The sequence below is a fragment of the Lacerta agilis genome, chromosome 4 (assembly GCF_009819535.1).
Source record: "Lacerta agilis isolate rLacAgi1 chromosome 4, rLacAgi1.pri, whole genome shotgun sequence".
NCBI lineage: Eukaryota > Metazoa > Chordata > Lepidosauria > Squamata > Lacertidae > Lacerta > Lacerta agilis.
In genome coordinates, this window is record NC_046315.1 from 11,217,370 (window position 1) to 11,229,801 (window position 12,432).

The 12,432-nt window shown below is 44.9% G+C and overlaps 1 protein-coding gene across 1 annotated transcript in view; it reads right to left on the reverse strand.

The window, feature by feature from the left end:
- Positions 1 to 5,442: 5,442 nt before the first annotated feature.
- Positions 5,443 to 12,432, reverse strand: part of PRCP (prolylcarboxypeptidase) — a 28,011-nt gene continuing 21,021 nt past the window's right edge. Inside the window, exons 6-9 of the mRNA XM_033146030.1 lie at positions 11,546 to 11,718; positions 8,927 to 9,091; positions 7,721 to 7,908; positions 5,443 to 6,965 (exon numbers count right to left, since the gene is read on the reverse strand). Of these exons, the coding sequence (XP_033001921.1) occupies positions 6,755 to 6,965; positions 7,721 to 7,908; positions 8,927 to 9,091; positions 11,546 to 11,718 (737 nt within the window). The 3' untranslated portion in view covers positions 5,443 to 6,754. The remainder of the gene's footprint in view (positions 6,966 to 7,720; positions 7,909 to 8,926; positions 9,092 to 11,545; positions 11,719 to 12,432) is intronic.

A 12,432-nucleotide genomic window follows, 5' to 3' on the forward strand; every position in this document is an offset into this window, starting at 1 on the left:
AAGAGGTGGCAGGCCCCGTCACTTCGGGAGAGACCTTGGAAGCGGTGTCTCGCAAAGGTCTTGTGCCATTGTTTCTACAAAAGCCTCAAGCACGGAGCTCAGGAAATTAAAGGGAGGGCATGAGACTGAGAGCTGCCGCTTCTCTTGAAAATGGTTCTTCCCGACTCAAAAGGCGAAGGCGGGCCAGTCGCGCCTGTTCGTTTTTGGAAAGAGGTGTGTCTGCATTAGAACGCCAGAAAAGCCATCAAGGCCAGCATCCCATTCTCCCGGCGGCCGACCAGATGCCCGTGGGAAGCAAGAAAGCAGGATTCAAGCAAAAGGGAGCTTTCCCTTTCTGTGGCTTCCAGCAATTGGCCTTCAGAAGCATTGCTCCCTGCAACTGTGGTGCCAGAACAAAGCCATTATGGCTAGTAGCCCTTGAAAGTTGCAGAGCTGGGAATTCTGGGTATCTCCACCTGGCTTATTTAAGGGACCGCCTCTCCTGGTATGTCCCATGTAGGACCTTAAGGTCCTCAAATAATAATCTTTTGGAGGTCCCAAGCAACAAAGACGTTAGGTTGGCCTCAACTAGGGCCAGGGCCTTCTCAATATTGGCCCCGACTTAGTGGAACAGCCTATCACAAGAGACCAGGGCCCTGCGGGATTTGGCATCTTTCCGCAGGGCCTGCAAGACGGAGCTGTTCCACCTGGCCTTTGGGTTGGTTTCTGTTTAATATTTATGCTTCATCTTTTACTGGTGGGATATTTTGAAATTGAGACCTGCAGCTTTAATTGAATTTTTAAATTTGTATTTTAATCTGTTATTTTAAATTGATCGTTTTTATGTTGCTTGCTGTGATTTTAATTGATGTTAGCCGCCCTGAGCCCGGTTTTCTGGCTGGGAAGGGCGGGGTATAAATAAAATTATTATTATTATTATTATTATTATTATTATTATTATTATTATTATTATGCTGGCCCAAGAACCTTTGCTGCCTGAGGTGACACAGCAGCAAGCATGTTGCTTACCTGACCTCACCCTCCACGCCCGACAGGGAGAAGCATACTTTCTGGAACCCCTTCCCCGCCTGACAACACAGCTTTGCAGTGGCTCCTCCCTTCAGGAAAAGCTGGAGCAAAGCCCTGCCACACTGCCAGGGCCCCCTGCCCAGCAGCAAAGTTGGGTGGTGGAAGACCTCCCCTCATGCCAAATTGGTGGAAGGGGAGGCGTTCTGCAGAGCTTTGCTGCCGGTCCCTCTCTGCCCCAGAGGCTGGGGAGATCAGTGGCAAAGTTGGGCAGCAGAACACGGGCGATGCCCCTTAGAGAGTGCCGCCTGAGGCAGCCACCTCATTCTGCCTCATGGGCAGGCCGGCTCCACCTGGCTGTAATGCATCCTTGTGTTGTGAATATTCATCTCACTTTCTTGGGTGGCAGATTAAGAGATGTGTGTGGATGCTGCAGAAGAGTCCTGTCTATTGCTCCGTGCCCTTTTACTTCTGGGCTTGCATGCAGCCTCAAGACATTTGGCCAAGGAAATGTGGCCCTCAGTCCAGAAAAGGTTGCCCAACGCCTGGGCTACAGCTATTGGCTAAAATGTTCCAGGCCTGTGTTCCAGTCTTGCCGCAGTCAGGAAACCACTGGGAGTCCTTGAGACAAGGCCGTCTCCTACCACTCTCTGCAATAGGGAGTAAATTCTGATTCGCCTCACAGTGCTGTTGTGCTGCTTCCGTGAAATGTAAGTAAAAACACTCTGCTCAAACTGCCACTTACCCACAATTGCGGAGCTCCAGGGAGGAACAGTCTAGGAAATCTAGGATGACGACGGCAGTCCCTGCTTCCCATGGACAGGGGCCAACCAACCAACCAATGTGGCACCATCCATCAGATGAAGAAGACTCACTTTCCTTTCCCTTCCCTGTTTGATTTTCCTTTTGTGTCATGTCTGAGATTGTGAACGTGCAGGCAGGGACTTATCCTTCAATAAATGTAGTTGCTGTTGGCATCCGTCAACAATGGAGTGTGCCTCTGGGGGTGACATCAAACTGAAATGACCTCCCCAGGTGACACAAGCTTGGGCAGTGTGTATAGAGGCGCTGGGCTGCCCAGGTGACAAGACGCCCCCCCCCAGCCTCACTGAGGGGGTCCAACAGAAAGCAGAGCAAGACATTTGGCACCAGCTTGGCTACAGGAGTTGCTGGAAGGAGGCATACAAAGACACAATCTAACCATTTTAGGGACATCACTCTGGATTTGTGTTTACTCCTTAGCCTTTTCTTCTGTAGAAGATATCCCACAAGGCAACAGAGGTTTGGGATCAGTATTTTCCTTCCCAGGTTCACAAGCCCTATCTGCCCCTCACTTCTCTCTACAGCAGGTGCAGAAACTGCCTTCTTTACCAATGAACCAACTATTGGTCTCGTCTGCTCAATCCACTGGAGCCTGTCTTCATATGCAGGGGAAGTCCCTAACTCACAAAGGGTTTGAGACCCATTGGCTACCCTCACCTGGTTTAGCCACGATGATGGCATAAATTGGTGGATGCTGAAGTGGGTGGTACTGCCCCATGGGGGGAGGTGGGATTACCTTGGGGTGCTTAGAGGGAAGTGCGGCAAGCAGGGGACACTGTAGGTACAAATGGCTTTGAAAAGCTGCTACCACTGGCTCAAGTTCAGCAGCTTTGTTGCATTAATTCAGCTAAATGGTTTTAACTGGATTTTGAATAAACATGCAACTAATTGTTCTCACTTTGGATTTTATTGTTATTATCTCCCTTAGTGGGTCTTGCAGACAACTATTCTGAATAATGCTTTTGGCGGGAGGCACAGTGGATGAATTTGTGGAACTATGGGGGAAACGGCCCCCAAACATCTGGGAACCACTGCTTTGATATATGCAGGTATGTACAGCACTCAGAATATTTTAGGTAATTTGCTGCAGCCGTACATAACACATTCTTGAAGACAAACCCTCTTGCCCGTTCAGTATTATGCACTGAATTGGCTGGTAAGGATCTGTTTCTGCAATGAAAGAAAATTCAGCAATGCTTAGTTTTCGGTTGTTAGCTTGCTAACGTTATTAATATTGTTTTGTGGGTTACGAGAGCTGTAATGCTTTGTGAATTTTGCAATATGACTTTTCTCATAGTTGTACTGTTTAGCCTATTTTTTAAGTTGTTTTGTTACTGGTGTTTTATGGAAGGTGGTTGTTTTACTGATGATTTGTTTATGTTGTGGTGTTCTACTATGTTATTCATGGTATGTAAGCAGCCTTGTGACTCGTGTGAGTGAAAAGCGGAAATACAATAATCATGATGAATTTATATTATATAGTTCCAAAACATTTTGGGCAGCTGGAGGCAAAACAAATGCTCATCTTGCTTCAAATTCCACAATTTAGCTTTTGTGAGGTTTTTTTTTAATATATATATATAATGCTTTTCAGAGTGCTCCTTAGCTACTTCCAGCAGCTTTGGTGGTTGTGTTTTTCTTCCCCCCCTTTTTTTTCTTTAAAAAGCGAGAGGCATTAGAAAAAGTGTTTTAAAAAGCTGCCAGCTACTCATAACCTCTGCAGACTAAGCATTTGCTCCTGTATTGAAAGAGCGACTGCCTCCCAATAGCATTGTCCAGCACATTAGAGAAAAGGATTAAGCCGATACATTCAGCTATTCTAACAGATTTCCTTTACGCCTTCAATACCCCACTCTCACATTCACTTGGATAATCACATTAGTTTTGTCGTTAAGAAAGGAGGGCACATCACCTCCCCTTCTATGGCAAATACCTAAACTGCTTACCCACCACCCAAAGGGGTTGCATAGATTAGGGAAACAAGACAATCGGAAGGGATTTGCCATCCTGCAGTTCAATGTTTCAGGACAACCCTTTATTTTTTTCCACAGCCAGGAGATGGAACTAAAAAAAAAAAAAATTCCCCTTTGCAAATGGAAACTGGGGGCTGCTGGTGCAGCAGAGAGGAAGCAACAGAAACCAGAGGCGATGGTTATGCAGAAGATGGGAAGGCATCTGAAAAACAATGGCACCCTCTTCAGTTAGCACCTTGAATAACAAGTTTCTAGGGGGTCACATTTCTGGATCTGCACAAACTAGCACTGTTGGCAAGAGCTTCCTACCTTCCTTCCTTCATTTATTTACAATTCCCTTCTAATTAATGATAAAATAAATGGGAAGAGCCTGGTGTATCAGGCCAATGGCCCATCTTGTCCATCTCTCGCAGCGGCCAACCAAACTTGGTTCTAATCCCTCCTGCAGCTGCCAAGATGCAGAAAGCTCGCCACTGGAAACGTAATTTTACATTACCTCTGGAAGGATGGTGCAGTCAAGTTTGGAATTTGGTGCAACCAGACTCACCCAATGAAGGAGGCTTGGCAGAAGAGCAATAAAATCCAACAAATATGAGATTATGCAGTGGCTCTTTTATTTATCCTATGCAACCAGAATGTATGAGACATCATCCTGGTTGCCACTTGCCTTTCTGATCTGTTTATCTCAACCCTAAGCTGCTGTACGTCCTTTTCTTGTGTGGGCCAATATATTTTCTTTTCTCATTGTACCTAGATTCCCTATATCCTTTTTAATGTTTTGTGCATATGCATGTGTTTAGAGCCCTCTCTGTGTATAGGTAACTTCTTCTCTTTATTATTTATTGCATCATTATTTGTTCCTTGTTTTTTATTGTTACTTGCTACATTGAAAACCAATACAAAAATTGATTTTTTTTTAAAGGAATAAGTAGTAGATTCCCCCACCCACCCCCGCGCGCATTCAGGTCTCCACTGCAGAATGTTGCAGGTGTGCTTGTCCATAGTGGGAGCAGCAGAATGGGCTTTCTGCTTCTAATAACAAATCTATGCGTGGCAAATTGGTGAGAATGGTGAACGGAACGCAATTCAAAGGAAAACATCAATGTTGCAACCACTCTAGACCCCAGAATATTCATTCATTTAAAACACCTGCCAGTTTAAGATGAGGGATAAGGCTTTGTCATATTGGCTCAAGCTGGCCGGTTCACATTAGCGGACAAAAATCCTCTCTCATACCTACTCTTTTAAGTAGTTTGACATAGTTTCTTTTGTCTAAATGGCATATAAAGAAATAGGAGAGTAGTTGTGTATAGTCTTCAAAGTGCCACAGACTGGGGTTTTCACTCCCGATACCATGGACTAACTGCAATTATTTAAAAAGGGCATAAGCTTTCATAGGCCAGCACCTACTTCCTCAGATGCATACACGAAGAATCAGACTGGGTGGATAGACAGTTGACTCAACTTCTTACCTATCCGATTACAGGGTCATTAAGCTCAGGAACACAAGATCTTAACTTCAAAACAACCTCAAGGTGGCATATGACTCCTGTTAGACTAAAATAAGTAACCATGATTGTTTATAGTTTTGTTTGTTGTAAAATCTGCTATGATTTAAAACTCAGTAACACACACACACACATATAAGCTTTAGCCTACAAAAACTGATACCATAATAAAAACAGTCGTTCACATCCCACAGACTCTTTCCTGTTGTTTTTCATGGTGACTAAGACACACTCACGGCCAACTGCAACAGAACAGTTATTGTCCCTGTAAAATATATTGAAGGTTTTATTTTTGTTTAATATTGTGGAGGCTCTTAGCTTATCTGGCCTTTTTTTTTTCTTAACAGCTTTGCAATCCGTTGGGCCCAACTGAGGCCTTGCAGTTCATGTGCCAATGAAAAGGTGAAGCTAGCCTAAGCCACCCTGTTTAAGGCAGGGTATAAATTCTTAGCAAACAAACACACAAACAAAATTACTGGCAAATAGGAACAAAGCCCCAGAGAATCATGGTAAAAGTGGTACAACACAGAGATGGGGCGGTCCTGTGCTGCAGCAGCTACTGTTGCAACTGAGTCTATCAGGTGAGACATTCAATATGCCTGGCACTGTTTGCTGGGGGAATTTGGGGGGGGGAGAAGCTTGAGCCCAACAGCGCCCCCCGAAAAAGTTTACACCTATGTCATAAACTGTGTAGCTTAACACAAGTGCATTGCTGCATCAGGCCAAGGATCCATCTAGTTCAGCATCCTGTTTTCTAACCACAGCCAGTGAGCTGCCTTCATGCCCTGCTTGTGGGCTTCTTGGAAGCAACAACCTTCTGCCATTCTTGTGATTCCCAGCAACAGGAATTCAGACAGAAATTCCATGATCAGGGACTTTGAGTCATAATGCCTTATAATCACTGATTTGTCATCTGTGAATTTACGCACTACAGCTTTAAACCCAGTGGATATTATAAGTTACTTATGTGCCAGCTTCCCACACATGAGGGGTGCTTGTGGGACAAGAAAGGAAAGCCTCTTCCCCCAACACCCTACAAACATACCCTACACTCCCAGTTTGGGTTCCAGTGCTCAACCAGGAGCAGTGGGAAATTCCTCTAAAGCAGCTTTCTTCCATAAGAGATGGTGGAGTGGGTGGGACCCTAAACGGCGACAATGCCATTTGAACTCTGCCAAAATTGTGAAGCGCCAGAAGAACATCAAGGAAGAGCCACCCATTTGGAGCCATACATTGCAAGGTTTAGGTTTGCCGCCTCAAAAGATCCTTTGTACAGCAAGACATCTGCCATACAAATAAGATGCTTCGGTTAGGAGAGAAAGAGGAAAGTAGGCATGAAACAATGAGGGGGGGAAACACTTGTGTGAAGTCAGCCATCCAGCCAGCAGATCCTCTCTCTCGGCGCTCACATGAGAAAGCAGAAACCACGAAACCCAGCTCTTTCAGTTACTTCGAACCATTACGACGATAGTTCCGCATCCAGAGTCTCATGTAGTGAACTTCCAAAAGACGGGCTTTCAGCACGGAGTCCGGGTCGTAAGGGCTGTTGGAGCGCAGGTCCAAGTGGTGAGCACCTTCTGGGATCACTATGGCAACGAGAGTGTCCGTGATATTCTGTGTTACTCCACCCCCAGACCAGGGGTCGAGCCCACCATTGCTGGAAGGGAAAGGGGGAGAAAGAAATGAACACCTATCTGCATGTTAGGAACATCCCAACTAACAAAAGGTTTGTATCCCATCCTAGCAATCTCTGCAGGTCAATGGAAAGGCTCGTTTTGTATTGTCACCCTGGAAACTGGATCAGGGTGTCAACTGTAAAGCAACTGTCAGGGGCCCCGAAGGTCGTGTGTGTGTGTGTGTGTGTGTGTGTGTGTCCATCACACCAATATGCCCCTGATTATATTGTACATTTGCACCAATTCTACTTGCAAGCCATTGTGGAAAGTAATCTTGGCTGAAAAGTGGGCCATGAATGTAAGATTCCAGCAAAAATTCAAGCTGACTCCTGCTATCTACTTCTGCACATGCACGTCTAAGACACCTGTTCCCAACAAAAGTCAGTCCTACGTTTAGCAAGCTATGCGAAGTGAGTGCAAGGCTGACCACATAAATCTCTTACTCATGCCATTCCAATATGCAATTATGCTATCATCCCCACTGCTGGCGTGGCATCAGGTTTGCATCATTTGCTGACTATTCCAAGTACTACTACCTTGCATAAAATGGAAAATGTAGACAAGAGAAGCAGTCTATTATTACAGTAGCTTCTGTTGGCCGACAAAGAGTCACAATACAGTCACGGGAGGAATTCTATGCTGCTCCAGAACAGCACCAAACGCCATCAGCTAGTGACAAAACTCACATTCCAGCCATGTCCAACACTTATGATTGACAGATGCACCAACACCTCACCTGAAGATGATGTTGCTGTGAGCACTGATGTTCTTCCCCCCATAGAGTGTGGGGATCCAGTCAGGACGAGGTCTCACCCCCCAAGTTTTGAAGCATTCATCTGAGTAGGTTTTCAAGTCCCACTTTTCGGGCTCAAACATGTCGTTGACGCCATCTGAACACATGGGCATCACCATTTCAGTGCAAGCCTGGAGCAGAAGCGTGAAGAGGAAAACAATGAAATTAGTTTAGAGAAGTAGACCACCTTTTTTAAGGGGGGGGAATGAACCAACTTATGATCCTCTGTAAAGCAATAGGCAGGTACATCAAGATTGCTGTATAAATAAGGCAGCCAGTCCACTTCTAAAACAATCGAGTTTTCTACTTCAATTTCTTACGGTACAAGTTCACCATAACATGAGGACAATAGAAAAGTGTGACTATTCAGCTCTTATTGCTTCATTGTTCTAAACTCCTGAGGCTCAGTGTATATCCGGAATGGGCACTCTTGAAACTGCAGTCAGTATTTTAAGTTTTTTTCTTCCAAGCTGCCCAACTTTGCTGTTGTCTTCCCTGGACATATTTCACAAGGCTACAGGAGGTCCAGTTCAACCTCAATGTCTATACATTTCTGTCGCAACTTGATGGCTTTTCACCAACCCTCAGGTGTGTATAATGAAAACAACTTCCATAGTGTCCTGTTTCACCCCTGCCTCCTCCAGTAGCTCAGATGGCACACTCTTCAGAGCAGGGACCCAGCTGGCCTCCTGTGCTCTATTATGCACCAGGCAGACTGAGAGCATCACATAATGGATGAAGAACCCTTTTCCACCCAAGAGCTACATTTCTCCACGGAGAATCTTCTGGGATTACTTAAAAATATATTACAATTTGGACATTTAAATATGATGAATTAGATCACAGAAATGAGTAGATAAACCTTTCCCAATGACTCAGGATTAAATGGAACATATTGTAAAAGGACTTAAATATTGAGATGGATCTATAACTGGGTCTTTATTGTGTTTCATACCAGGTTAGACCAGTTGCACCTGTAACCTTATCTCACAGTCTTTCCTATTACCTGCAACCTCCTGATCCTATATTTTTTAAATTGTAGCTGTCGGGAGATCAAACCTAGAACGTTCTGCATTCACATATGGGTCTCAAGTAAAGAGCCCCACTTTGTGCCACAGTTTCACAGAGCAAATAATGCTGCATACATACCTGATAATACCAGCCCTTAATCCCAAGGCTTTTTGTGGCAGTCTGAGTTAAATTAAGGCATGAAGCACGTCCTGTGTAGTTATAGTAGACATCTACTGCCTGCAAGATGTTTTGCAGCAGCAATTTGTCTGGCAGTTTGGGATTCCTCAAGTATGTACAAACTGCCTATAGAAAGACAGAAAAGGAGAAGAGATTTTTTTTAAAAAGAGTGTGTGTAAAGAAATCAGCAATAGACTAAACCTGCAGACAGGAGATGCTGCGTTTTCTGTAGACTCAGTTTGTCGGCTCTGGTTAGTGACAGCAGATAAGCAACCTCTAAACTACAGATAAGCAAATCAACTTTGCATCTTGGCATGGCCAAAACATTTGTTACTTCTACCAATAAACCAAATCATTACCACAGATCTGCAGCAAGAGGATTTCCTTCATTATACTTTAATAAAAGCAGGGGTGAGGAACCTGTGGTCCTCAAAATGTTGCTGGACTTCATTCCCCATTATCCCTTGGCCAGGACTGATGGGAGTTGAAAGTCCAGAAACATCTGGAGTCACAGGTTAGCCACCCTTGCTTTAAAGAACTCTGAGAGTTTAAGCTTACTAACCCCAAATGATTTTCATAGAGGGAAATCATCTACTGTTGAAGGCAGTACGTTACTGAATACAGGTTACTGGGAATTCTAAATGGGGAGAGAACTGCTATGCTCAGATCCTGCTTGCGAGCTTCCCATAGGCGTGTGGCTGGCTGCTGTGAGGGCAGGATGCTAGACCAGATCAAGCAGCCACTTATGTTCTTAGGTGCAGCTCCTGCAGAGCTGTTTGGTCTCTCCAAAAAGATTCATTCTAGTTTAAGATGGCTCCTTTGCAGCATAATTGTGGCTGCTACGGCAAACAGGCTGAGGATGAGGTAACAATCTATTTTACATTACTTTGAGACATTGATGTTCTGGTGCCTTAGTAAGGTGCAGGGGCGGGGGCGGGGAGTTCCAACAGCTTCGGTATTCACTTCTTGGCTCACTGAGCGAAGGGTGAAGAGCATGGGGGGGGGGAGTTAATCACTTATTAAGACGACTTCTAGCCTTTTCCAGCCTACTGAGCAGCTTCTCAGCTGGAAGACCAAGGATTCCTGAAAACTCCTTTACTAGCACAGATGTGCCATACGGAAGTTAAAGAGCGGCTTTAAGAGGCGGCAACCTTTTATGAAGGGCAGCGGGGAAAGGGGGTAGGTTTGGGGGGAAAGAGGGAAAGCCTGCACTTCCCCAGAGGACCATGGGCCCCATTACAGAGGAGGATTAAGCAGATATATTCAACTGTTCGAATGGATTCTTTCCCCTAAGCTCTCAATACACCTCTAAGTCTCACTCAGGATAATCACATTAGTTTTGTCATTGAAGTCCCCCCCCCCCCGTTTGAAAAGAAAGGAAGGGAGGAAACTGGAACAGCTTATGCCACCCAGAAAGGCTGCATACATTTTTCTCTTTTAAAAAAAATTTTTGCAACAAAAGAGAAGGAAATCTCTTGGTTTTAGGTGTTGGGGAACTGAAGTGCCTTGTCAAAAGGCTCACAAAGAAGGCTGCCCCCTCCCGAAATGGTTTCCAGCCATTAAAAAACCTCTAAAGCAAGCAATAACGAACAAAACAAATTTGGTTTCCAAGGTTTACCAAACCTGGATTTCCACGTATCTTCCCTCACCCCCCCCCCATAAAAGGCCATTAAACTGTCCCAAAGTCCTAGACTGGGCTTGAAGAATCTCTGGGCTGTGGACAATGCAACATCTTCCCACCAATCTGCGTCCTCCCTGGACTTTTAGGTACCTAAAGAGTCACCTCTGCCTATAAAAACGTGTTCATGCACTTGGATCTTTAAGGGAGGTTATTGTGTCATTGCTCCACTGGAGGTAGACTTGGCAGGTACAAAGGACAGGGCCTTCTTCAGTAGTGGTTCCTGAACTATGACCGTAGGTTCTTCTGGAAGCCTTTTGCCTCTATGTGCCATATCCTAGCATAGGAAACACAGCTCACTGAAGAATACACGTCCCCTACAATAAAGCTACTGCTTTCAACTACTATCTCGTAGCTCACTCCTTTTGCTCTTCTGTGGTGTGTGTGTGTGTGTGTGTGTGTGTGTGTGTGTGTGTGGGCAGGGGTGCTCCCCTCTCCCTGCTTAGGTTACATCACATCTTGGCTCTAGAAATTCTGCTAACCCCCTTATTTAAAAAGCATGCATCTCTTCTATCTTCAGGCATCAATTAAAAGCAATTATTTAGAAACAACTCACAATGCTGAAAACCACAATTTATGTCTGTGGCTGTGATGCCTAACGTGCTGGCTGCTTTTGCACACTGATGGTTTTAACTGAAATTATTTGCTGCCTTGGGAGTACCACTGTGGAGCCAAGAGGCAGAATAAAAATCCATTTAATGTTCAGTTATTATTGAACTACAACCTCCTCAATAAAGGAAAATCATCTGGAGGTTGTGCGATCAACCAAATTATGCTTAGAATTCTCTTATTATGGAATCCTTGGGCATCTTGTGTCATTGATATTTATACATGTTTGACCTCCTAGAGTCTTTTAAAAGAGGGGATAGTGAGCAAATGAAAAGATGCATTTGTTCAGTTACCTTAATAGGCCAGGCAGGGAGAGGTTGCAAGAAGTCAGCTTTATATGGGTAGTCAACCATTGCCAAATTAACCCAAGTCTCACTTAGCCATCCTTTGAAAGCAGCAGCATCTGTCACAGTTTTCAGTGGGCTACACAGGCGAAATGTACACGAAAGCCAATGCAAGCCTTCCTCTAGAAAGGAGAAAATACAGAGATTCAGTTAACGCATATTAAGCTGCCTTATGCCAAGTCAAACCATGGCTCCCTCTAGTCCAGTTGTTTCTCCTCTCTGGGCAGTGGCTCTTCTTGGGGTCTTTTCCAAGTCCTCCTATCCAGGAGTCTTAAAAAAAAAAAAAAAAAACTGGAGATGTTAGCAACTGAACTTCTATACTGAGTGGGAACCCCCCCCCCTTTTTTTTGGCTCAAGGGGCAAATTTCCTCATTGCCAACTTCCCGGGGGCTGCACTAATATTGGTGGGTGAGGCCAGAGACAAAAAGTGGGCAGGGGAACAAATGCAACTCTTTTTCCAGGAGGTTACATTCAAGCCACACAAAAGTCACACAACACAACCCTCTTCAGGGAAGCAAGAGGCATTACCTGGGTTCAAGGGCACATTTCACCCAGGCAGAAGACCTGAAGGGGGGCATCGAGTAGGGCTAGTGAGGTGAGCACCAAGTGCTAGATAGAGCAGCCTAGAAATGGCTCCTCCCCACCGTCAGTACGAAGAGTGCAGAAAAGAGGCTCTTAACATCTTGGGAGAGCCCTGAGTGAGATCCTATGGCCACTTCCAACAGGGATTACACAAGCAAAAAAAATGTGTGTGAAATGTATTTGGGCAGCATCATGAGCATCTACTGCATACTGCCTGTGCCCCAATAGGCTACAGATGACAACTCCCACCACCC